The sequence below is a fragment of the Rhipicephalus sanguineus genome, chromosome 2 (genome assembly GCF_013339695.2).
Source record: "Rhipicephalus sanguineus isolate Rsan-2018 chromosome 2, BIME_Rsan_1.4, whole genome shotgun sequence".
In the NCBI taxonomy this organism is placed as follows: domain Eukaryota; kingdom Metazoa; phylum Arthropoda; class Arachnida; order Ixodida; family Ixodidae; genus Rhipicephalus; species Rhipicephalus sanguineus.
Window position 1 is genome coordinate 225,871,917 of NC_051177.1, and position 25,102 is coordinate 225,897,018.

At 47.2% G+C, this 25,102-nt stretch overlaps 1 protein-coding gene across 3 annotated transcripts in view; it reads right to left on the minus strand.

Annotated features, from left to right (window-relative positions):
* Positions 1–25,102, minus strand: part of LOC119384136 (synembryn-A) — a 545,950-nt gene that overhangs the window by 38,475 nt on the left and 482,373 nt on the right. For all 3 annotated transcript variants that reach the window (XM_037652429.2, XM_049412780.1, XM_037652428.2), the window contains 2 exons: positions 16,734–16,795; positions 6,067–6,414 (listed from right to left, as the gene is read on the minus strand). In XM_037652429.2, coding sequence (XP_037508357.1) covers positions 6,067–6,414; positions 16,734–16,795 — 410 coding nt within the window. The remainder of the gene's footprint in view (positions 1–6,066; positions 6,415–16,733; positions 16,796–25,102) is intronic.

Consider the following 25,102-nt stretch of genomic DNA (forward strand, 5'->3'; position numbering starts at 1 on the left):
CTAAACAGCTTCAGACCCATGCCACCTAGCTCTTTCCCTAAAGGTGTGTCGAGTTGGCTCAAGAAAATATTGCACAGGATCGGGGCTACACATTAGAAGCAATGCAAATTCCATCTTTCTAGTAGAACTTTTTGCTGGGCTAGTTGGTGCACGTCAACTTTTTGGACGTACACTTTTTTCATTCCACCCCACTAGTGTGGAACTTAGATACATTGCCAATATCACCATACCTCAGTGTCAGTGCTTGCCTGCTGTATGCCAGCGGTTATCATGGCGGTCTTTCGTTGATTCACGCTGTTTGTGATAATTAGGGTGGTTTGTGGTGACGTGCGTTCATGTGATGCATATATAAGAATGTTCTTCCGAAATAAAAATTTTCCAGGCGCTTTTTATGTAGGTAGCAGTGACTGTACCTTTTCTTTTCCGTAATTAGTACTACACTTTCTTGCAGATATTCAGGTTTGCGTATTCTATATTTTGTCTTGGCTGCTCCTAGTCGAAATAGTTTACCTACAGTGCACAGGTAAACACTATTTCATTTACCTGCGCACCTACAGTGCACAGGTAAATGAAATCATGCATTATTGAAAACAGAGCGCTCGTGCTCGAGAACTTGTGGAAGCGTATAATATCAGAAAGAAAGGAAGTGATTGCGTCAGTAATACTTTGGTGGTGATGCGCAACAAAGAAAAGGAATTTTTAGATTTGATGTCGGAATCTGCATTGCGGCGATACATTTATTTTTTGTGCGTGGCTATGGTGGGCAGTGCGCTTGGGCATGGCGGCTGTACAGTATTGGCCTCGAGATCTTGGAGTGGCGCCCTCTCGCGTGTGACGTCAGAGCGAGGACTCCGCTCTCAACCGCGCTGCAGCTGCCGCTGTTCCTGTATGCGGATCGTCTGCTTCAGGCGGGAACATTGTCGAACGAACAGCCTCGCGACGGTCAACTCACGCCTACAACGAATGTTTTCGAGTGTAATCTTGAACTTGTTTTAGTTGCGGCCCAATCGGCAGGGCCAAGTAATCCCCCGGATGGCCGACGAGTGCGCCGATGCCACCGACCGCGTTGCTGGTAAGAAAGTGAACCCATGTGTGAGTGTTCTCGCTCGTTATCGTGTTTCTGCCGTACGATTCTAATTAGTTTGGGTGTTTCTTTCGATATTTCAGTAAGCGTGCCAGCATCTACAAGTATGTAGATAAAGCTTGTGAAAGGTCGCGGTGCCTCATCGAGGGCGAGGCGGTGTACGACCCAGGCCACGTTGTTGAATGCGCGGTCGAGGCCGTCAACGGAGATCGCATCCGTCGCAGCTCTCGTACTGCAAACAAACAAGTGCGCAAGTGCCGCCTTGTTGCACACCCTCCTGCCGATGACCATGATCGCAGTTTGTCCCGTAATGTTGGTTCAGTGAGAACGATATTACGTCGTAGTTCATATTATTAATACCGCACAGGGCCGTCGCATGGGTATTAGAATATAACAAATAGTTAATCGCTGATTATACCACGCACAGGGCCACAGAGATTAACGTGGCAAAGGCAAGCTGGGTTCACTTTCACGCCACGTTGCATAACGAAAGGCTTAAAGAGCTTAAAGAGTCGCCGGCAGATCCCACGTACCGTGGGAGTCGATGTATGCGAAGCATGCGGCGGGTAGGTGACTGTGGCGTAACTTTTTTTACCGAGCGACACGTTACAAAATGACGCTAAAGATTAGTATAACTTTTATACGCACACTTATATATGTTGAAGAGCCGCATATGTGTTATATAACCAGTTGTTTACGGTAGGGTAACGCTGCCAATGGGAACGTGGGTATTACCAACACCAGAAGCGGTAAGCTGATATGTAGTACTTATACATGTCCCGAGAACGCACGCACGTTTTACGAACCCGTGTGCATGTGTGCAAGAAGTTCTTGACAGTTCTTGAACAAGGGCATCATCACCGTGATCAGTGAGCACCAGCAGCTGGTCATGACTTGTTATAGGATGCGGTCGTGATCGGGGTGACCAGGGGTCCATGTGTAGTGAAGTATGTGGTATAGTAGAGCTGTTGGAATTCGTGGATGCCTCGGTCATTTCGTCGACGAATTGTCTGTCGACAGAGCCGGCGACATGTCGGAACCTGAAGCCACCCTTCGCGTTGGTGAGGTATAGGCCGTCGAGGCTGGTAGGCCTGGATAGTGCTACGTAGACCAACATCAGTGGATGGTGTTTGTCGTGTTCGTAGACTACCTGGGCGTAACTGGCCTACGTAGCCTATTCTACAAGGCGGCTATCAAGCAATCTGGCATCATCCTCGGTCAGCATGAGGCCATCGCCCAGCCTCGTAGGAAATGAAGAGGACACTGCGTCGTTCTGGTGGACGAAGTGCACTTTACCGTACGGTGATGTGGATATCATATGTGACTTTCGTTAATGTATTCCTCCGGGGTCAAGCAATACTTCAATATAGCTTGCTGAATCATAGGAATGCAAACGTAATGTTTATTATACTGCTATAAAAGCGGAGCCAACACTGGAACTACAGACGTTAATCAGATATGACGCCTGTATCATAGAAGTACACATCGTAGGAGTATCTTGTAATGTCTATTGCTTTCTTGTAAAATTAGATAGCCAGCACCACAACCACAATTGACGTTGCACCGATACTACGCCTGCGTAGGCTGTTTTCCCAAACCAGTTTATAGACCTGGCGCGGCTCAGTGGTAGAATACCTGATTGCCACGCAGAATGCTTGGGTTCGATTCCTGCTGGGATCCTAATTTTCATTCCTTTCCATTCGTTGAGTCAACGCTGCCGATATTGGTTTTCCTTAACGTTCTAGCATTTAAGTTACCAATGTCTGTTGTCGCCGTTCCAGGGAAGATATAAACTGTCAATCACCTGTGGCGCACACCCGTACACCGCGACCCGTGGTAAACGGGTATGTGCCATACCTGTCTAGCGGAAAGGGTTTGACGACGTACGCGACAGGATTTTAACGTTATTCATGTCATGACCCGGCAATCATATTCGTCAAATCCTCTTACCCTACCATGCAAATTTTGGTCTACACCAAGTTAAGGAGGCGATCACGAGAGCACCCAGACGTAGGCGGCTAGAAAGATAGATAGATAGATAGATAGATACGTAGATAGAAACGCTCAAAGTGCCAGAGGTTCGCTAAGAAATGCTTCGCATTTAAAAAATGGGCATGCGGAGAAGGGTGCCACTGCGATACAATACCAGCAAAACTCTCGTCACTTACTGATTGAGCTGGAAACCAGTACACTTCTTAAAAATGATTGAGATACGCAATCTCTTTTTGCAATAGCGCAACTGATGGGGAACTTACACATGTATCGTCAAATTTACTTAAGTGATAGGCCTCAATTATCTCACGCGTGGCCTGCGAGTGGTGCTTGCCTATTACCCTCCAATGAAGCCAGCGTTGCCGAAGAACCGCGCACACACCGTTGGTGAAGTCGAACTTTCTGAAAAATTACGCGATGTTTTGGGAATTGGACCGGCGTTTGCCGATGAACCTCGAAAAACGCCACAAGAGCTGCTCACCCTCGTACGTCAAGTTGCTCGACGGACCACGGACAGCAAGACGAACAGGTGTGTTTCTGATGGTGCGGACGTTTTAACACGCTGTAAGCCGCCTAGCAACGCTGTGCCCACTAGGGATGTAGTATCTTTCTTGAAAGCTCGATCCCTCGCTCTTGTACCATCTGACAAAGAATGTGGCTTTGCTGTTTTGCCTTCTGTCTTGTTTAAGAACAAAGGCGCCTTGGCTATTAACTGGGTTTTTAAGCCTAGCGGCATTTCTCTTGGAAAAGCGAAATTGGAAGCAAAAAAGCTTTGCAAATCTCTCAGCCTAGAAAAAGTGGCGAAATTAATTGACAAATCAAAGAAGCTAAGTCTGGGCATCTTTTTTACCGCTAAGACGCACAAGATTGACTGCCCACTACGGGTAATAGTACCTGAAAACGGGACTTGGCAAAAAGAGGTCGCCATGTTTTTACAAGAAAAGCTTAACTTACTAACTAGTGACGATCGTTTCCTGGTAAGAGACTTGGAGGCGGTTATTAGGTTTTTAAAAACTAATGACAAAGGACTGAAGGCTTTCTCGATAGACGTGAAAGATTTGTATTATTCGCTTCCACACAACACACTGCTTCAGTGCCTAGAAGAATGTATTGACACCTTCGGGTCGTTAGCGTTCCAGAATGCATCAGGCATGTCTGTCCGTGGTTTTCTAGAATTACTATCGTTTTATGTAAAGTCCACGTTTGCGTCTTGGAATAAGCAACATTTCATTAAAAGAAGTGGCGTGTGCATAGGTTCTTGTTTGGCACCAGTCTTGAGTGACATCTTTCTCTCGCACAAGGACCGCCACATTCAAAAAAGATCTTGACTTGTCCCTTGTGGTGAAGGTTGTGGTGATTTCATAGTATTTGTTGATTGCTCGGATGCCGATTTTGAAGTTGTTCTCCCCTAGACTTCTAGGTTTGTTTAAGGATCACTTGCTTCCACTGGAACTTGAGCTACCTTCAGGTAATTCGATTAGGTTCTTAGACCTAACGATCTGTTTTCGGAGTGATCATTTGTGCTGGCTGTTCACACCGAGAAGTGGAAAACCCATTTTACCCTTTCACTCAGCTCATTCAAAACTGGTGAAAAGGGGCAGCATCAATGTTTGCCACGTCAACGCTCTTAGGAGGTCATGCCCGCACTCGATGCAACGAAGTTTCAAAGCACAGGTCGAGCACCTCTTAAGCTCTGGTTACCCGATTGCCCTGATTTCTGCCGTTGCGGAAAAGCTTTTGAAGCAATTCAAATATCAAGGAGGGCAGTCGCAGCCTCAAAATGCGTCAGTTCCTAAGAACTGTGTTGCAGTCCCTTATCTGCATAACGTTTCGCATAGGCTGAAAAAAACTGGGAAACGCGCTGGCATCACTGTTGTCTTTTCCGCCCCGGAAAAGCTATCGAAGCTTTGTAAGTTGGTGAATCAACCAGCTGCAAATAGAGTAAGATGCTCTGTGAACCACAGAACGAGCTTTGTTCCTTGTGCTACTGGTGTCGTGTATCTTCTTCCGCTTTCCTGCAGTAAGAAATACATAGGGCAAACTGGTAGGTGCTTGAATGACCGCTTAAGAGAGCATAATAACAATGTGCACAATGCGGTTCAAGGACACCTCGGAATTCACTGCCGCGACTGCGGCTGCGTGCCCCTGTTTGAGCGTTGCGAGGCAATAGGCAAGCACCACTCGCAGGCCACGCATGATATAATTGAGGCCTATCACTTAAGTAAATTTGACGGTACATGTGTAAGTTCCCCATCACTTGCGCTATTGCAAAGAGAGATTGCGTATCTCGATCATTTTTAAGATGTGTACTGGTTTCCAGCTCAATCAGTAAGTGACAAGAGTTTTGCTGGTATTGTATCGCAGTGGCTGTTAACTGCACCCTTCTACGCATGCCCATTTTTTTTCACATATATGTACTTCGCTCCGCTATTAAATCATTGTTGAAAGTCAGCGCTGTGTGTTGTTACCTTCCTCTGTCCTTGTCAGTTGCGCTGTTCGTATATTCAATTATGACCTACCAACTTGCCCAAGTTTCCACGCTTCATAGGGTGAAAAGCGCGTCTCAGGAACAGAGAATCGCCATTACTTTCACATGGTGAAAAAATTGTCAGTGTTGACCTTTAAGAAAGCGAGCAATCAGTCAGTGTGCATGAAGACACTAAACGTGAAAACAACTGCTTTCGCTAAACAAGTTGAAAAACGCAAAAGAAAGTTTGGCATACAATGAGCGCACGAAAATTTTGAGTAGTGTCCCCTCAGGGTGTCGATAGAAATATGCCTCGTACCATTCACAATCTTTTAGTTAAATATATAATGAACTACATTATTTCGAAATCTTCCAGTTCACAGGCTGCCATGACATTTGAAACTCCCGCGAAAGTATTAGATGAAATGTGAAGTATCAGACGAAAGGCAAGTGGCTGCAAATGCCGTGGCACATGAACAGCGGCAGCCATCAGTGCCCCTTCAATTGGCGAAAGGGAACAAACCTGGCGAGTCGGTCCATGAGGTTGACAAGCTGCATGGCCTCGTGCTCCTTCTGCTCCTCGCTGAGCCCTTGCATGGGTGACTCACGCGCTGGCTCGTGGCAGCCCAGCACCGGATTGATGTGGTCTCGATGCCTCAAGTACTCCTCCGTGTCGCTGTCCTCCGAGTCGCTTGAGTATAGCACTTCGGCTCCCCCTAGCAGCAACCCTCGCCGAGCGAGCAGCCCCGCAGCATTACCGTAACCAGTGTACTTGATTAGGCGGCCCACCTTCTCCTTGCACAGCACAAACAGCAACTCGGCTGCCAGTTGCTTGGTGTCAGTGCACGGAACCGTCATCAACCGCACCAGCCTGCATTCAACATTAGGCTTGCTAATCAGCTTCACAGCTGAGAGAGAAAAAAGACAAGAATGGAAACTGTGCTCTTATGCACAGCCTCCCCCGAGTCTCAATAAAATCCTGAACAAAGAGGAGAATGCCGTTTATATGTAAGAGGGTATCAACACGTGAAAAAGCAACGCGAAGATTCGCGGCCACGTAACCAATCTCAAGGTGTGCGCCATCGCAAGGGGCCTTATACTGTCACGTGCTTCTCATGGTGAAGAACGCGAACAGAATTTCGTAAAGATGGCATTCTTTATTTGGGGAAGCTGTGCACACAAAAAGAAGTGGCACTCACAGTGCAACAGTAGAGGGCGAGCACTAAGTAGCGCAGTGTGACCGTCTTCGTGTGGTTTCATTTACGCTACCAAATAATTCAGAAAGACAGTCGTCGTCGTCGATAATATGACCACCGGTAAAACACGTCGTTCTTTGTTCACGCATGGTGGCCTGCAGTGCAAGCCGGTACTCGTAGCAAACAGTACGTTCAGCGTCGTATGGCTGCTGCGTCGGCGAGATGCATTACCAGCTTTAGTGGCCATATTTGGATGAATTGCTATGGTTGGGTTCACGTGCTGTGTGCTGGGATGCTACAATAGAAGACTGATACAGTAGAACCTCACTGTTAGGTTCTTCACTGCTGCGTTTTCCCGGCTGTTACGTCGTTTTCTGCCGGTCCCGGCATAGCTGCCACAGGATGTAATGCATTCGGAAACCCTCTGTTACGTCGCAACTGCGGGGCCGTTCTCGTATGATACGTCGCAAAGCGCACTCCCAGCCGGTCGAGGAGAGCGGCCCTGTTGACTTTTCACCCAACTTGGCCTGGCTTGACTGTAAGATTAGCCGCATGGGCGCAAGTGACACGCATAACGTACTTTGGGTTGCCGCGAACGAAAGCGTAGCCTCGAGATTCGTTTGCAAAGACCACGTCTCTGGCGTAATTGGGTTTAAATTGTTTTAGGCACTCGCAAAAGTAAGGCCTTCGATATTGGTGTTTGTTTCCGCTCTCGAGTTGGCGTGGACTCATCATCGTCGTTATTTGTCGGAGGACAAATAAGGACGATGATGGTTGCGTGTTTTTTCACGCCTACAACTGTCGGTGCCAAAAGAGTCGCATACGTTGATTACGTTTAGAATAACAGAGCGCTGAGCTAGTTGGTAAGTATTCATTCTAAAAAGACAGGGCGTGCAAACACGGACACAAGAAAGAAGTCAGGACACCACAAACGCCCACTGACTTCTTTCTTGTGTCCGTGTTTGCACGCCCTGTCTTTTTAGAATGAACGTTGATTACATTTCTGTAGATGACCTCGTTCTCAGCTTCGCGGTTCTATCCATCGACTAGATCCCGGCTGAGTGAGCCAATGCGTGCACCAGTGACTAAGTTTAGGAGTTCACGGAGCAGGAGTCTTCGACGATCGCTGTTCGGAGTGCTTTCACTACGGCAACAGGCTGACATGATCGCTCGGAGACGCCGACGCATCCGGTCGCCAAAAGTGATCGCTTGGAAGGTGACGGCCGTGGTAGCACTACGTTTATTAAGACGATATGACACCGCAGGTGCTCGCAAAACTTTTCGTCTGCTCAGGCTTCAGCATTGAAATACAATTCTGCACCACTAATGATTTGTTCGTTTTTTTTTTGTTTTCGGTTCTAGCGTTTCTTCGGCTCCGAAGTTTGCTACGGTCCCTTCAAAAACGTATCAGCAGGGTTTTACTGTACAAAATAAATTACTCGTACTTAACGTGTGCCTAAAGGATGTCAAGCTCCGACGGGAATGTGTGCGACAAATCCACCAAGTCAGACACAGCGTCAACTACAGCTCACTTTCTTGTTCAACCTATTCGTGAATTCCGTAGGTATAATGCATTGCAGTTTAAATGTGCGCTACTATGTAGTTACAAGCTTGCCGGGCGGCCTATGGGCTCATAGGCGTGTGCACAGGGGCCCCGCACCTTCAATCAGTCGGCCCCGTCATTCTTTAAGCTGCAGGGTCATAGCCATGCAGGTTTTTGACGGTGATAGCGCCGAGGACCCGTGACAATGTTTCGCAAGAACAGCTTACTTCCCACGTTCATGTCTGCCAACCTAGGGATTTCTGAAATCGGGCGATGCCTGTGATCCGTCAACAAAACCCCATTGGAAAACCCAGTGGCACTGTCCCAGTGCCATACATGATTACTGGGCCAGTGTGGCGCTGGGTACTGGGATGCTGGCACGCTCCACGAGGCACACTGGACGCTGGCGCACTGCACACTGGGACACCCGTTACGGGCCGAAATCGGGCTTTTAAATAGTTATTAAAAACAGTGGTCATGCCGAGATCGTAATTAGGGCTGAAACACAAGCACTACGACAAAAAAAAACACAAAAAAAACGAGCGAGCGGGAGCCGAACCCTCCACCTCGACGCACCGTACATCCCTAGCCTGACACGTTACCGCTACGCCACAGCAGGAAGGCGAGCGTCAGTCTCCTACTTTTTTAAATGCGAAGCATTTCTTAGCAAACTTCTGCGACTTTGAGCGTCTATCTATCTATCTATCTATCTATCTATCTATCTATCTATCTATCTATCTATCTATCTATCTATCTATCTATCTATCTATCTATCTATCTATCTATCTGTCTGTCTGTCTGTCTGTCTGTCTGTCTGTCTGTCTGTCTGTCTGTCTGTCTGTCTGTCTGTCTGTCTGTCTGTCTGTCTGTCTGTCTGTCTGTCTGTCTGTCTGTCTGTCTGTCTGTCTGTCTGTCTGTCTGTCTGTCTATCTGTCTATCTATCTATCTATCTATCTATCTATCTATCTATCTATCTATCTATCTATCTATCTATCTATCTATCTATCTATCTATCTATCTATCTATCTATCTATCTATCTATCCGCCTACGACTTTGTGCTCTCCTGCCCGTTTCGTTAATCGAATGTACACCAAAATTGGTATGGCGTAACATGACTGTATGACGAACTTGAATGACGAGTCATAACATGAAAATCATGATATGCATGTCATGAACGACTGGATATGCATGCCACAGTCTTGGTGCTCTTACGGCCGTTTCATTTATTTGATATATACCAAAATTGATACAGCGTGACAAGAGTGTATGACGAACATAACTGAGAGGTCCTAACGTGCAAATCATGACACGCATGTCATGTACAGCATGATATACATGCCACGCTCATGGTGCGCTCGCGGCCGTTTTCGCTAGCTTGATATATACCAAAATTGGTATCTTGCGACGTGACTGTATGAGGAACACAAATAACACGAGTAAACATGGAAATCATGAAACGCATGTCATGTACAGCATGACTTACGTGCCACGCGCATGGTGCGCTGGCGGCCGTTTCGCTAGCTTGATCTACCGCGGAATTGGCATTGCGCGACGTGACTGTGTGACGAACATAAATAACTCGACTTAACATGAAAATCATGAGAAGCATGTCATGTACAAAATGACTTACGTGCCACGATCATGGTGCGCTGGCGGCCGTTTCGCTAGCTTGATCTACCCCGAAATTGGTATTGCGAGACGTGACTGTGTGAAGAACATAAATACATGAGTGGCACGCATTTTCCTCAATGACAGACAAGACGATGTATGCAGCTCTTTGCTGGCTGCTTCGCATTACATCGATCCCCAGAATACACGGGATCTGGCGGCTTTTTCATGGTATAACTACTTCCGGTAGCCAGTATTTTCATTTTTCTCGTTTAGAAACACAGATTTCAGTCTCTTCGTGCTCGCCAGAATCTAAGAGAAGTTAGTTAATTTGTTTGTTATGTGCTGCCTAGTATCAGAACCTCTATCTGGCACGTTTTGCAGCAGAAAATATTAGCGTATAACCGCAGATGCGTTGCGGCGATCGCACTGACTCGCTAAGCAGTTAGTCATACCCATGTAGAAAACAATGTTAATCTGAACTGCACACTGAACACTTTAGTTTTCGTCACTCGCTCGAACATATTTTCCGTCCTCTTTGTTTACGTTCCGTGCAATATACCGCCGCAGTAGTTCACCCTAGCCGAACCAACCGTTAGGTTTACACCTGTACTCCGTGCGCCACGATCGCTGTGAAGAACGTGGATATTGAATGACGAAGAATCTAATTACAGTTCAATTGTAGTTTCGATCATACCTGACTCAAGCGAGGCCATATTTCCACCTTAGATTACAAAAATCAGAAGCTAAAAACGCCCAGATTGAGCGCTACATTGGCTCGTGTTGCCGGTGACCTGCGGCCATGGTGCGGCTTTCAGCGGTGCACAAAGCAGCTTCCTTTTTTAATCACGCGTGTACTGCAGAAAAAGCACATGAACACATGAACTAAAATTGAGGTATGACGGAGGTACGTGCCGGGCAGCTAGCGAGGAACGACATGGCTGCACGGGACAGCATGTCAACGTGGTTTCAAGACATGTTGTGCCGTGACACCCGTGGTCAGGAACACGGAGTTAACCAGAAGAATGCACGTCTTTGTCAGCTGTCCTTGGGCTGTAGAGAAAAGGCAGTCACGATGCCACGGAGCGCGCTATCCGGCTCGATCCGCTCATCCAGTCGAGAGCGAACTCGACCAATGAAATACAAATCGTTGTATCGCGTAGCAGCGACTGTTCTTTATCCGACCAGGCTCAATTGCGCTCAGAAGGAACCGCTTCGTATTTTTTACGGAAACTGCCACAACGCGACCCGGGCTCAACCTTCAGGCGTTTACTTGCAATTCCCACGGCGAATCATATTTCATAGATGTCAACCAGTCAAATGATCGTGGGTGAGACGCACCGACATTTATACATGCCGCATCGTACATTCCAGCGGTATCACTGGTGTCCATGATAATCTGAACTACTCGCGTCGTGCGCGAAATCTTACCACAACGTTCTGACCTGCCACGGTGGTCTATTGGTTACGGCACTTCACTGCTGACCCGAAGGTCGCGGGATCGAATCTCGGATGCGGTGGCCGCATTTCGATGAAGGCGAAAGGCCTGTGCACTTAGATTTAGGTGCACGTAAAACACAAGCTAGTCAAAATAATAATAAATGTCGGGGCGTAAAACCCCGACAATTATTATTACCAGGAAATTTTGAAACAGTCGTGCATTATTGAGCGTGCAAAGCATATATGATGAAGAGCACGAAATATAGCATTACATCGCAAAAAAAAAGTCTGGTCCGTGCAGTGTTCATTGATACTGACGGATCCACCACATTTTAATAATCCTCGTAGCCGACGCAACATTACTGTAGTGCATGCTAACTCCAAGTCGTCTTAAATGTGCGAATGTTTATTTTTTTGTGTGTTTGGCCTCGGACAGGGCAATTGTAACGTTCTATAAGCAGCCGCGTAATTGAATTATTCCAATGCGCCAGCGCGCCTGCTCCCAGAAACGCTCGTGATGTGACGTCTATCGCAAAGGTTCGCATTTCTCAGCGTGCGTACATGTAGATTGTCTATTGAAGCCACAGAAAGAAGCGCAAAAAAAAACCTCACAGGGTCCCTTATGCCTTCACTTAAGACGACTCGAAGGCGAAAGCAATCTTGCTTTTCTTCTCAGTCGATGAATTGATCCTGCCCCCCCCCCCCCCCCACCCTTCGAAAGCTTTCTGCACCTGACGTGGTATTGCACTGCCTCAAAGATCGGAGGCACTTCACCTACACTCTTAAGCCAAAAATAGAAAAAAATGAGAGTAACTGCGGGTTTTAGTCCTAAAGACCAACTGTTACTCCCCAAAAAGACCAACTGGAACAAGATGGCTGACATGTCTGAAGTTGGGGGAGTAACCGTTTAGTGTTAGGTTGGAAGGGAGCAACAGAAGGACGAACGGCAACGGATGCTCTCGGCGCGCAACCGTTGCTCTCCTGCAGGACGCACCCTGTATCGGTCGATGTATGGGCCACATTTTCTTGCGGGCTGCCGTAAGGAAACTTTTTTGTAAACTGAACACAGAGATACGCACGCTAATAGGGACATTTAGCTTGTACGTATACCTTTTAACGGTACCGTGTTACCAGAACACATGTTTTAGAAAAGTTTTAGCTCCCCGTACGTAAACGTTTACGTACGCACGTAAACGGATACCTTTACGTTTGAATAAAGCATGAAATGGTGATGATAACAGCATTTACATTATATTTAATTTATATAAGATTGTATCACCGATGTGGCAAAATCACGAGGGGTTTTTAGCGTGTCCCGCAAAGGGCTGTAGAATACCGGGTTATCCGACGATGGTGTCGCCATCTTGTGACGCTTCGTGCAACCATAGTCGTGGACACGTTTGTTTTCGCCCAGTGTTTTTAAGGAAAAAAATTATTAAAACGGTAACTCATTCGTAATTATGCCGCGGCAAGGCATTTACACCAGAAGTCGAACGCACGATGTTTATGCAATAACAATTTTTTTGCTTGCTTTGTTCATCTTGTTCCCGCTAGATGGCGTCACCTATCCAGCCTGTCGGGTTATTTATGTCAAGGCTTCTCACGTTTTTACGACTTCGGTATTCTATTCCTAGGTCACTCTAGTGACTTTAGCCTCGGTAATCCGGCTGATACAAGGTGATCGCAATTGGCGCTCGCACTTCGGCTTATTTTTACTCGGCGGCTGGAGCCTCGGCAAAGCGGGTATCGCGATAGCCGCGAACGAAGGTGGATTTGTGAGAGCCGTAAACGTAAAGCCAATCCGGCGAGTAGTTCACGTTCTGTGAAGGCCCGCGCATGCGCAGATTCCTTCCGGTATCTTGTAACACTGTAACGTAAAGCTAAAGCCCCTAATACAAGCTAAAAGATCCTAATAAAAGGCATGGTTACACTAGAACGCCAGCAGCTGAAGCTGCTGTCATCGCAAGTTAAATGGCATGTTTGCGTATAACATTTGGCATAAATATATAGCCTGAGAATGTGGGAATAAAATGCGAAGCTTCGCAAGACTCCGTGTATATTTCACGACAAACAAGCGATTGAGAGAAGTACACAGTTGATAGACTTTACATTTTTGGTTTTATGCTGAACGGAAGTCTCATGTACAATGCAGCAAAAGCCCCTCTGCAGGGCTGCAGCAGCGATCACGCAACGCATACTTATATCGCGATGCGCAGAAAGACTGACAGCGAGCTAACGTCGCAACCTCCCCCCCCCCCCTCATCTATACCTTGTCACTGGCTGATTTTGGCGGCAGGGCAGCTATCGCAGAAGAAGAAAACACATCTCCGGGCAAAAAAGAAAAAAAAAAAGAAATTACTGGCCTTTTAGCTTGCGCAAAAGGGAGCACTGGCAAAGCCTGTGTTTTCGCGAGACTCATTACCTTGACGTTTTCAGAAGTTTGCATTGTTACTTTCTATTCTCTTTCGAACATCACCACTGGTTCTGCACGCCCATGCTCATTTCACTAACGTGTCAGAACGCGCAACGACCCATCAGTACCTACATAACCCCGTTTCCTTTCAGAGGGCACCGTAGTGTGTGGTGGCTTAGTGGTTAGCGTACGCACATGGCGATCAAGTGGTCGCGAGTTCGAATCCTGTGTGTTTGTTGCAAATTTTCTGAAATTTACTTCTGTATGAGATGTCTGTATCTCGTTTGTACATCTAAATAAATATCTGTATAAACCTCTATATGCTCTAGAAGTCAATCAAAAACGATTTTTTTTGGCCCAAGAAGAAACTAAGGAGTAACGGGAAGGAGCATCCGTTGCTCCCTTGAGGAGCACCAGCGAGGAGCAACTGGCGGGAGTAACAACAGTTGGTCCTCAAGGAGTAACTACAGGGGAACAACTGTTCATCCCCCGAAGGAGCAACTGAAAGGAGAGCAACGGTTCATCTCCTTGCCGTTGCTCCTTTTAGGAGAGTAATGGGAGTGGCAATGCACTTGCACCCTCAAAGGAGGAACCCCTATAGCCCCGTTGCTCTCTTTTGAATTGGAGTGTAGGCACGTCACCTGGTTTTGCACTGCCTCCGTGATCGGACCACCTTTGACCAAGCTACAATAACAAGTAATGGCGTCCCACGTTTTGGCATCTATGGCATCATTATGTGATGATTATTTTTGCATCACTCGTCCCCGACGCCGCGGGACGCCGACGGTCAAATTTCGAATTCGATGAGCCATTTAAAGCTTAGAAAAAAAAGAGAGAGTCCAGGCGCGCGTAATAAGAGCGAAAGAAGACGAAGCCGTGCTTCCGTCGTTGTGTATACCTGGCCGGCCGAAGCATGTGATGAGCGGAACCTCCACGAACGTGTCTCACGCGGGCGATCATAGCCGTTGGTGCAACGTACGCGTTTCCTGTCGCAATCACGGAACATCTCCCCCCGCTCCTATCTACATGGGCCTTTGGCTCGGAGGAGATGGTTTCATCTCTTCTTGAGCCCCGTTCGTCGGCAGCGCTCGCGCGCTTTCACTCGCACACGGAACATACGATGCGCTGGGCGATGTTATCGATTTGACTTTATACGGAAGATCACGGCAACGGCAAAAGTTCGCCCGGATTGTCCATACAACTGCTACCGAAAAAAAAGAGAGAAAAGAACGAGAAAACGCTGCGGTCTAAGATCACATGAAAGCACAGCGACAACCTGTATTGCGGCACACTCGTGTATGGTGACCATGTTTTCTGTTTTCCGACGTCGCGAGCCGAATTCAGCAAGGGTGACTCGCGCCGGCGTCGCGAACTTCGGTCGCCGCTATGCATTGGTTCAACGGAAGTATTGTAATTCGGCTTCGTCGCGAAATATCCACATAATCAGCTGGCAGCGGTGCGCTGGCAACTTTGAACAGCTCCTTAAACTATTGGTCGACTGCTTGAAACTTGTTGAACCAATACCTTAACCGAAAAAAAAGAACAAAAAAACTTTCACTCGCGGTAAATGCGCCTGTTGCGATTATTTTGTTCTCGCCTGAAAATTTATTCTGTTCTTCACAGAGTCCAAGATAGCATCTTCGGCGCTCGGGATCACAGAGTGTGAGCTCTCTGATATTCGCCAACGAGCGGCGGCGGCAATTTTTTCCCGTCGAGTGGGATGGCTTGCAAGATGTCGGTGCCATGTCGCCGCAGCTTGCAGCAGGGCCGCCGCCGGGACCGAGGAAAAGTGAATTCTTTCAGGGGGTTCTCGCTATGTCCCTTCCACTCTCCTCTCGTTTTGTGAATGCCCAAATTATTCGATACAAATCCTCTTACATGGCACCTACCCTTCCTTTAGTCGCTCAAGACTCCAATAAACGGTGTTCTGCTTAGGTAAGCGCAACGTAAGAGATATCGAGGCTACGCGTGATCTACATACGTCAATCAAAGTCAAGGTTCACTCAGCCGAACGCTTCTGTGCATTGCAATTTCTCCCATTAGCCATCGAGACAGCGGCTGCCTCGATGACTTGATGAGTTGACTTACATCGAGATATTATCTGCACGATTATATCTCGATGTACGTGAACTCTTACAAGAGAATTCATCGCGCCAGCCGCCATATTATGTGCAGGTTAGAATTGCGTTAGCTGCCTGCAAGTATAGCCTCGTGTGAAAAAGAACTCAGCTTCCGTGATAAAAATGCCAGGGCGATAGCGACCTGAAAGCAATCCATGCGCAGCTAATATCCTTTTTTTTGTCAAGTGTTCGTATAAATCGCTGTGCACAAGCAAAATAAGCATTTTGTTGAAAGTCAGCGCTGCGTTCGTCTTCTGCGTGCCTCTGCATGTAGCTGGCGGTGCCTGCGCTGTTCCTTTTCTCTGTGATTTCTCTGCGTCGCTCACCAATCAAAGGATGTGAAAAAGAAGCTAACATTTATTTATGTATATTCACCACAATCATCCGACAACACAAGAGGGTTCCGATGCGGAAATCTTAACAACAGTTCGACTGGTCTGAAGCCCCAGCTTCTAAACACATCAGCGTAAATAAGGTATTCGAGCAACGCGGTAAGACAAATTAATATTTAGCATGTTTCCACAGCATAGCCAACGGGAGCCCAAATAGAATGCTATATGAAAATTAACCAATTACGGCATGACATATCTATAAGAGCAAAATGGAAACTTTACTCCTGAACCGCTGCGATAATGGGCTATGTACAGTTTAACTGCAATATAGTTCTGCGGTAACTTGATGACATGAGCGCAATACAAAAAATTGTTGGACCGAATTGTCAGTAGCAAACAACTGCGTTTTTCTCAGTTCCGCTTATTGTCGACCTGGCTCTCTAAAGAAAGAGAAAAGGACTCCTCATTTAGCACTACATTCTCCTCTGTAAGTAAAAGGCTTTCAAAAATGTGGAATTCTAAACACAGCAGACTGACCTGTTGCGTAGCGTGTTGCCTGATTCAGGGCGTTTCATGACATCCTTAAGTGGTGGCAGCACCTGCAGCACAAAAGAATAAATTTCATTGCCATTCAATGGCTCTAGGCCTTGCAGGAAGACCCCGAAATGTTGTATGATAAGAGTTAAAGTAAACTTTCTGGGTCAGAATGTCGCAAAGTTATTATGCCATAAGAGTGCTCCCATAAAAATGCACTTTTTTAATTGTAGTATAAATTGCCACCTACCGCAGCATCTCGGCATATGGACACTAGTTCACACAATTGCCTCTTATAAAGGCGTGCTAAAGTTGGTGTTACTGGTACCACAAATTTGGGAGAGATGGGAGAATCCGTGGACGTCAAAATAACTACAGATCTGTTCAGTGAAATTGACTGCTGGGCTAGTTGGTTTTCCATATCTTGTGTTCTAGCGTAAAGAAACACGAGGGCGCAAAAGAAGACACGAAGGCACAGCTGTGACCTCGTGTCTTCTTTTGCGCCCTCGTGTTTCTTTATGTAGAACATGTCTTACTTTTCTGTAACGCAGAAATTGCGCTGTGCATAGGCCAACAGAGATGCATAAGGCATAATGGCACACACGCTAGGTGAAAGGGCATTCAGTGTATAAGTATTCAGTGAAGCAGAATCGAATAAACATCAGACATGACGCCGTGAGAATGACAGGAACACTGCTGAGAAACAAGTGCTGTTTATTGCTGTTGAACTGCTGCACACGAGAGAGCACGCGGACGTTTACCGTCACTACCGGTCGCAAAGTAGACCAATAACACCCAGTTCCGCGATTATGAAAAGCAGGATCCGCGCAGAGCCAAACACCACAGCACAAGATCAGCTTTCGCACTTTCAGCAGAAATCTTACTTCACTCTTACGTGGAGATGCAGGACGCCTGCAAACACAATCATAGCCGGTTTTCCAATGAGAATTAAATGCTTCGCTTATCTCACATGCATGTTTATCTTTATGGCGCCAGAAAACGTGCACTTTTGATGAATTGCCTCGCATCCACATTCATGAGACGGACAATTCCTCGGATGTTGCGCAGTGTGTGCCTGGAGGTCGGCCTCAGAGGTGATTTATGTATTGTTTCAATAACTTCGTCTACCGAATGTGGCAAAACACTCCCTGCAGTACACACAGCTAAGCAGCAAATTATCAGTCCAAAAAGCACTAGACGAGCATAAACGCGTGTATGTTAACGGCCTGGTTTCTCTTATGCTGTAGCCTGTAGATCAATGGGCGACAGGTCGGACACGATTCTTGACCACGTATAAAATTGTGTCGCTTAGGTAGTAAGAAAAATGCCTCACATACAAAGCGACAAAAAGCCCTTGGTAACATCTTCGAGAACAGACCCCGTAGTTTTACGGGAAGGATCCTTTTCATGAAGCACCCATTCGATTCTCCGCATTTACAGGGAGCACAATGTATGCGTTGAATGCAGGTTATCCACTCTGCAAAGTGAGCCATGTCTCATTCAAGTATGTACCAACTAGCCCAACTTTCAATACTGTCTCATTCAAGCGCCCACTACTACATTAAAGGGGCCCTGCACCCTCAATTACGCACGTTGTTTTTATCGGCCGTTTGCTTTCTATGGGTCTTGATGACTGCTGTGGCACCAACGAAAGCAGCGAGAACGAAGCGTTTGATAATTTAATTTGCTTCCGAAATGGGTTTCCGCGCCGATTGCAGCGTCGTACAGCTACAATTTCTGTTACAGGAAGTGAGGTAGCGTGCGTGACTTATGCTGTTCGTTTTGATTGGCGGGAAATAAATAAATAATATATAGTACACGCTTGCGACACACTCAGTATGTGGAATTTACTCATTTTAATGTGTTTAATGCTCGTTACAGCTGCGAAAAGGACACCAATTTGTGCATCAATTTTAACTTACCAGAAACTGCGACACAGATGGCGCTGCCGAACGGCCTACTCAAGGCGCAGCCTTCATCAATACACTGTGCTTTGCATTCCTGCCTTACACAGATTTTCCATGTGCTCGAGGTGTCTAGGTGTGTTTGCGTACCTACCATCAACTGCTGGTGTCGTCTTTGGTATTTGTCACCTGCCAGCATGTCACCTGCGGCACAGAAGCCGTCAAAAGGAGCGGCGCCCGCTTGCGACTAGAAGGCCACCAAGTGCTGCGGGGTTCCGGTAGGGCAAAATGTAAGTCGCGTTTTGATTGGAAGCAGACAAAACTCCAGTGACACGTCACTGGGCGAGTGAAATACGAAAGGGTACGCCAATTTCTGTCGTCTGCTTTTATTTTGAATTTGTAAGTTCAATAACTTCCGTTGCCGTGCGTCTATCTCCAAAATTATTTTTGCATTCATCTCAGGACGATACAAGGAACGCGTTCCGATGTAAAAATCGGAGGGTAAAATATGGGTGCAGGGCCCCTTTAGCTGCAGAGATCGCCGTGTTCCGTAAGATAATACTTTTCGTAAACGCAAAGTATTATCTTGTGTCATTTGATGTTAAAGATAATCCCTTTCGCTCACGAGGGAGGCGGTGTGGTTGGGACACCAGTCAAAGGGATTATGACCAGGCTGCCCCGCTGCTGGACCGGACGGCGCCGCTAACCGCTAACCGCTAACCGACGAGAGACGTTCGAACAACAAACCCAGTTGTAAATGTGTAAAATAAACTTCTTGCGTTATTTAGAAACCTCAGCGTCATCGAGTTATTGACGACCCTTTTTATAACATTTCATGCGTGAGCGGATGCAGGAACAACTTGGTGAAAAGTAACGGTGATCGTGGAAGTGGTGACGATGGTTCAAACGTATTTTCCCAATGTTTCACCGCTCACGCGCACGCATGAAATGCCACACGATACTGCTTTGCGTTTCCTTCACATACATGGAAGACGCGCAAAAGACGAGAGACGTAATCTCAACTATGTTGTACACGTGCTGCCCTTTTGAAAGGCCATCCAGTCAAGCGCCTTCAAACGCCGCAACTCTTTCGACTCAAGAGACTTCTGGTGCTGCTACATGAGTGGCCCAGGCGTTTCTCGCAAAAATTCTGTAGCGCTTATTGAAAATCAGTTCTGCGGAATCCCGCAAGATGGCGGAAGCGTTAAGAAAGGGGAAATAGACAACCACCCATTTGTAGCACGAAGCCACAAAGAAATCCATACGGAATTCTCAGAAATAAAGCCTCTTAGTCGCCGAAAAATTCGTCCTGGTCCGGAGTTCGAACCCGGGACCAACGCTTTTCCGGGGCGGTTGCTCTACCAATTGAGCTAACCAGGACGCTAGCAATTGGCAGCGCGAGGGCGAATTCATCGACAACTCGAAGCAACTGGGCACATATTGAAAATCAGTTCTGCGGAATCCCGCAAGATGGCGGAAGCGTTAAGAAAGGGGAAATAGACAACCACCCATTTGTAGCACGAAGCCACAAAGAAATCCATACGGAATTCTCAGAAATAAAGCCTCTTAGTCGCCGAAAAATTCGTCCTGGTCCGTGGTTCGAACCCGGGACCAACGCTTTTCCGGGGCGGTAGCTCTACCAATTGAGCTAACCAGCAAGCTAGCAATTGGCAGCGCGAGGGCGAATTCATCGACAACTCGAAGCAACTTGGCACATATTGAAAATCAGTTCTGCGGAATCCCGCAAGATGGCGGAAGCGTTAAGAAAGGGGAAATAGACAACCACCCATTTGTAGCACGAAGCCACAAAGAAATCCATACGGACTTCTCAGAAATAAAGCCTCTTAGTCGCCCAAAACATCGTCCTGGTCCGTGGTTCGAACCCGGGACCAACGCTTTTCCGGGGCGGTCGCTCTACCAATTGAGCTAACCAGCAAGCTAGCAATTGGCAGCGCGAGGGCAAATTCATCGACAACTCGAAGCAACTTGGCACATATTGAAAATCAGTTCTGCGGAATCCCGCAAGATGGCGGAAGCGTTAAGAAAGGGGAAATAGACAACCACCCATTTGTAGCACGAAGCCACAAAGAAATCCATACAGACTTCTCAGAAATAAAGCCTCTTAGTCGCCGAAAAATTCGTCCTGGTCCGTGGTTCGAACCCGGGACCAACGCTTTTCCGGGGCGGTCGCTCTACCAATTGAGCTAACCAGCAAGCTAGCAATTGGCAGCGCGAGGGCGAATTCATCGACAACTCGAAGCAACTTGGCACATATTGAAAATCAGTTCTGCGGAATCCCGCAAGATGGCGAAAGCGTTAAGAAAGGGGAAATAGACAACCACCCATTTGTAGCACGAAGCCACAAAGAAATCCATACGGACTTCTCAGAAATAAAGCCGCTTAATCGCCGAAAAATTCGTCCTGGTCCGTGGTTCGAACCCGGGACCAACGCTTTTCCGGGGCGGTAGCTCTACCAATTGAGCTAACCAGCAAGCTAGCAATTGGCAGCGCGAGGGCGAATTCATCGACAACTCGAAGCAACTTGGCACATATTGAAAATCAGTTCTGCGGAATCCCGCAAGATGGCGGAAGCGTTAAGAAAGGGGAAATAGACAACCACCCATTTGTAGCACGAAGCCACAAAGAAATCCATACGGACTTCTCAGAAATAAAGCCTCTTAGTCGCCGAAAAATTCGTCCTGGTCCGTGGTTCGAACCCGGCACCAACGCTTTTCCGGGGCGGTCGCTTTACCAATTGAGCTAACCAGCAAGCTAGCAATTGGCAGCGCGAGGGCGAATTCATCGACAACTCGAAGCAACTTGGCACATATTGAAAATCAGTTCTGCGGAATCCCGCAAGATGGCGGAAGCGTTAAGAAAGGGGAAATAGACAACCACCCATTTGTAGCACGAAGCCACAAAGAAATCCATACGGACTTCTCAGAAATAAAGCCTCTTAGTCGCCGAAAAATTCGTCCTGGTCCGTGGTTCGAACCCGGGACCAACGCTTTTCCGGGGCGGTAGCTCTACCAATTGAGCTAACCAGCAAGCTAGCAATTGGCAGCGCGAGGGCGAATTCATCGACAACTCGAAGCAACTTGGCACATATTGAAAATCAGTTCTGCGGAATCCCGCAAGATGGCGGAAGCGTTAAGAAAGGGGAAATAGACAACCACCCATTTGTAGCACGAAGCCACAAAGAAATCCATACGGACTTCTCAGAAATAAAGCCTCTTAGTCGCCGAAAAATTCGTCCTGGTCCGTGGTTCGAACCCGGGACCAACGCTTTTCCGGGGCGGTCGCTTTACCAATTGAGCTAACCAGCAAGCTAGCAATTGGCAGCGCGAGGGCGAATTCATCGACAACTCGAAGCAACTTGGCACATATTGAAAATCAGTTCTGCGGAATCCCGCAAGATGGCGGAAGCGTTAAGAAAGGGGAAATAGACAACCACCCATTTGTAGCACGAAGCCACAAAGAAATCCATACGGACTTCTCAGAAATAAAGCCTCTTAGTCGCCGAAGAATTCGTCCTGGTCCGTGGTTCGAACCCGGGACCAACGCTTTTCCGGGGCGGTAGCTCTACCAATTGAGCTAACCAGCAAGCTAGCAATTGGCAGCGCGAGGGCGAATTCATCGACAACTCGAAGCAACTTGGCACATATTGAAAATCAGTTCTGCGGAATCCCGCAAGATGGCGGAAGCGTTAAGAAAGGGGAAATAGACAACCACCCATTTGTAGCACGAAGCCACAAAGAAATCCATACGGACTTCTCAGAAATAAAGCCTCTTAGTCGCCGAAAAATTCGTCCTGGTCCGTGGTTCGAACCCGAGACCAACGCTTTTCCGGGGCGGTAGCTCTACCAATTGAGCTAACCAGCAAGCTAGCAATTGGCAGCGCGAGGGCGAATTCATCGACAACTCGAAGCAACTTGGCACATATTGAAAATCAGTTCTGCGGAATCCCTCAAGATGGCGGAAGCGTTAAGAAAGGGGAAATAGACAACCACCCATTTGTAGCACGAAGCCACAAAGAAATCCATACGGACTTCTCAGAAATAAAGCCTCTTAGTCGCCGAAAAATTCGTCCTGGTCCGTGGTTCGAACCCGGGACCAACGCTTTTCCGGGGCGGTCGCTCTACCAATTGAGCCAACCAGCAAGCTAGCAATTGGCAGCGCGAGGGCGAATTCATCGACAACTCGAAGCAACTTGGCACATATTGAAAATCAGTTCTGCGGAATCCCGCAAGATGGCGGAAGCGTTAAGAAAGGGGAAATAGACAACCACCCATTTGTAGCACGAAGCCACAAAGAAATCCATACGGACTTCTCAGAAATAAAGCCTCTTAGTCGCCGAAAAATTCGTCCTTGTCCGTGGTTCGAACCCGGGACCAACGCTTTTCCGGGGCGGTAGCTCTACCAATTGAGCTAACCAGCAAGCTAGCAATTGGCAGCGCGAGGGCGAATTCATCGACAACTCGAAGCAACTTGGCACATATTGAAAATCAGTTCTGCGGAATCCCGCAAGATGGCGGAAGCGTTAAGAAAGGGAAAATAGACAACCACCCATTTGTAGCACGAAGCCACAAAAATCCATACGGACTTCTCAGAAATAAAGCCTCTTAGTCGCCGAAAAATTCGTCCTGGTCCGTGGTTCGAACCCGGGACCAACGCTTTTCCGGGGCGGTAGCTCTACCAATTGAGCTAACCAGCAAGCTAGCAATTGGCAGCGCGAGGGCGAATTCATCGACAACTCGAAGCAACTTGGCACATATTGAAAATCAGTTCTGCGGAATCCCGCAACATGGCGGAAGCGTTAAGAAAGGGGAAATAGACAACCACCCATTTGTAGCACGAAGCCACAAAGAAATCCATACGGACTTCTCAGAAATAAAGCCTCTTAGTCGCCGAAAAATTCGTCCTGGTCCGTGGTTCGAACCCGGGACCAAAGCTTTTCCGGGGCGGTCGCTCTACCAATTGAGCTAACCAGCAAGCTAGCAATTGGCAGCGCGAGGGCGAATTCATCGACAACTCGAAGCAACTTGGCACATATTGAAAATCAGTTCTGCGGAATCCCGCAAGGTGGCGGAAACGTTAAGAAAGGGGAAATAGACAACCACCCATTCTGTAGCGCTGCGGATATTCATTTTCGTTTTCACGTTTAAATCAAATAAATACCTTTAAAAGCAAAAATATGTCCGTTGGTTTTGTTTAAACATCTTCTAAATGGTTTATACGTTGTTATACATATATATTTAGCTTTTAACTTGAGCAGCGAAACTGCGGCAACATTTGCGCCGATCGATGCAGCTGCCACGTACAACACAGCACGCGTCGCTGCTGTGGACGGTATGTGCAGTTTGCACATTTCAAATAAAAAAAGATAACTGAATAATAGCACTCATGCATACTATTTTTAGAGCATACTGGTTTATTTTTTCGATCTAATCCTGAGTACGAGCACACTTTGAGCAAGGGGCCACGTTCGCGCTTCTGTCGCTCAATGACCATCGGGGTTTCGATAGAGCTGAAGCCTGTAGGGCCTTCGGAAGCGCCCCTGCAGCAGCTCGAACTTGATCGCTGAGTCAGTTGACTATTATTTGGAGGGCAGTTCGAACGCCCATGTGACCCGGGTATAATAGTTAATAGCTTCACTATTCATGAACAGTCTCTTTCCCAGGTGTCACGTGGTGATAACGGTAGTAGGCCTGTTAAAGAGGAAACTCTTGTGCCCAGGAAATTAAAAGTCAAAGTACAAACAATGCACGCTGCACACTGATAGGCAATCACAGTCATCGGCCGCCGGTAATCTGATCAGCGGTAAGGGGCGTCGGCATTTGTACATGTGGCACCGTAAGATTCCAGCGTTATCGCTGGTGGCCGCGTTAGTTCCACAATAAACTATTTTTCGCGCTATGCGGGCAGTCCTATCATGTATTATATAATCAGGAAGCTTCGCAGACATACCAGCGCGACCTGCGCAAGGAATAATAATAATAATAATAATAATAATAATAATAATAATAATAATAATAATAATAATAATAGGGGAAAATAAAAATGTACAGCGCCATCTGTCGACTAGCCTATAAGCTCGATCCTCCGTGTTTTGTTGGGCGCGAAAACGAAACCAGTCGCATATCGCAGCCTTTGGGTGTTAGCTGTTGGTTTTTTTATCTTCGTTCTGTGATGACTTCCCAATGCTCCGTGCGCTTTTCACGCAACGAGGGAGCGCTGAAAATGCCGGGAAGAAGGTAACAGTACTTTTAATCGAATTTATCAGTTATCCGAACGAATAAAAAATCGCCCGCATCTTCCCACGGGGGGAAGTCGAGTAAATGCGTCGCAGAGGGGTGGGGGTATCGCGTGAATGTTGCGTAATTGGGTATGGTTTGGGAATGCTTAATTGTTACACGATGCGCACACCAAGTACGACTTGAACGGCTCCAGCGTGCACAAAGTTCCGGG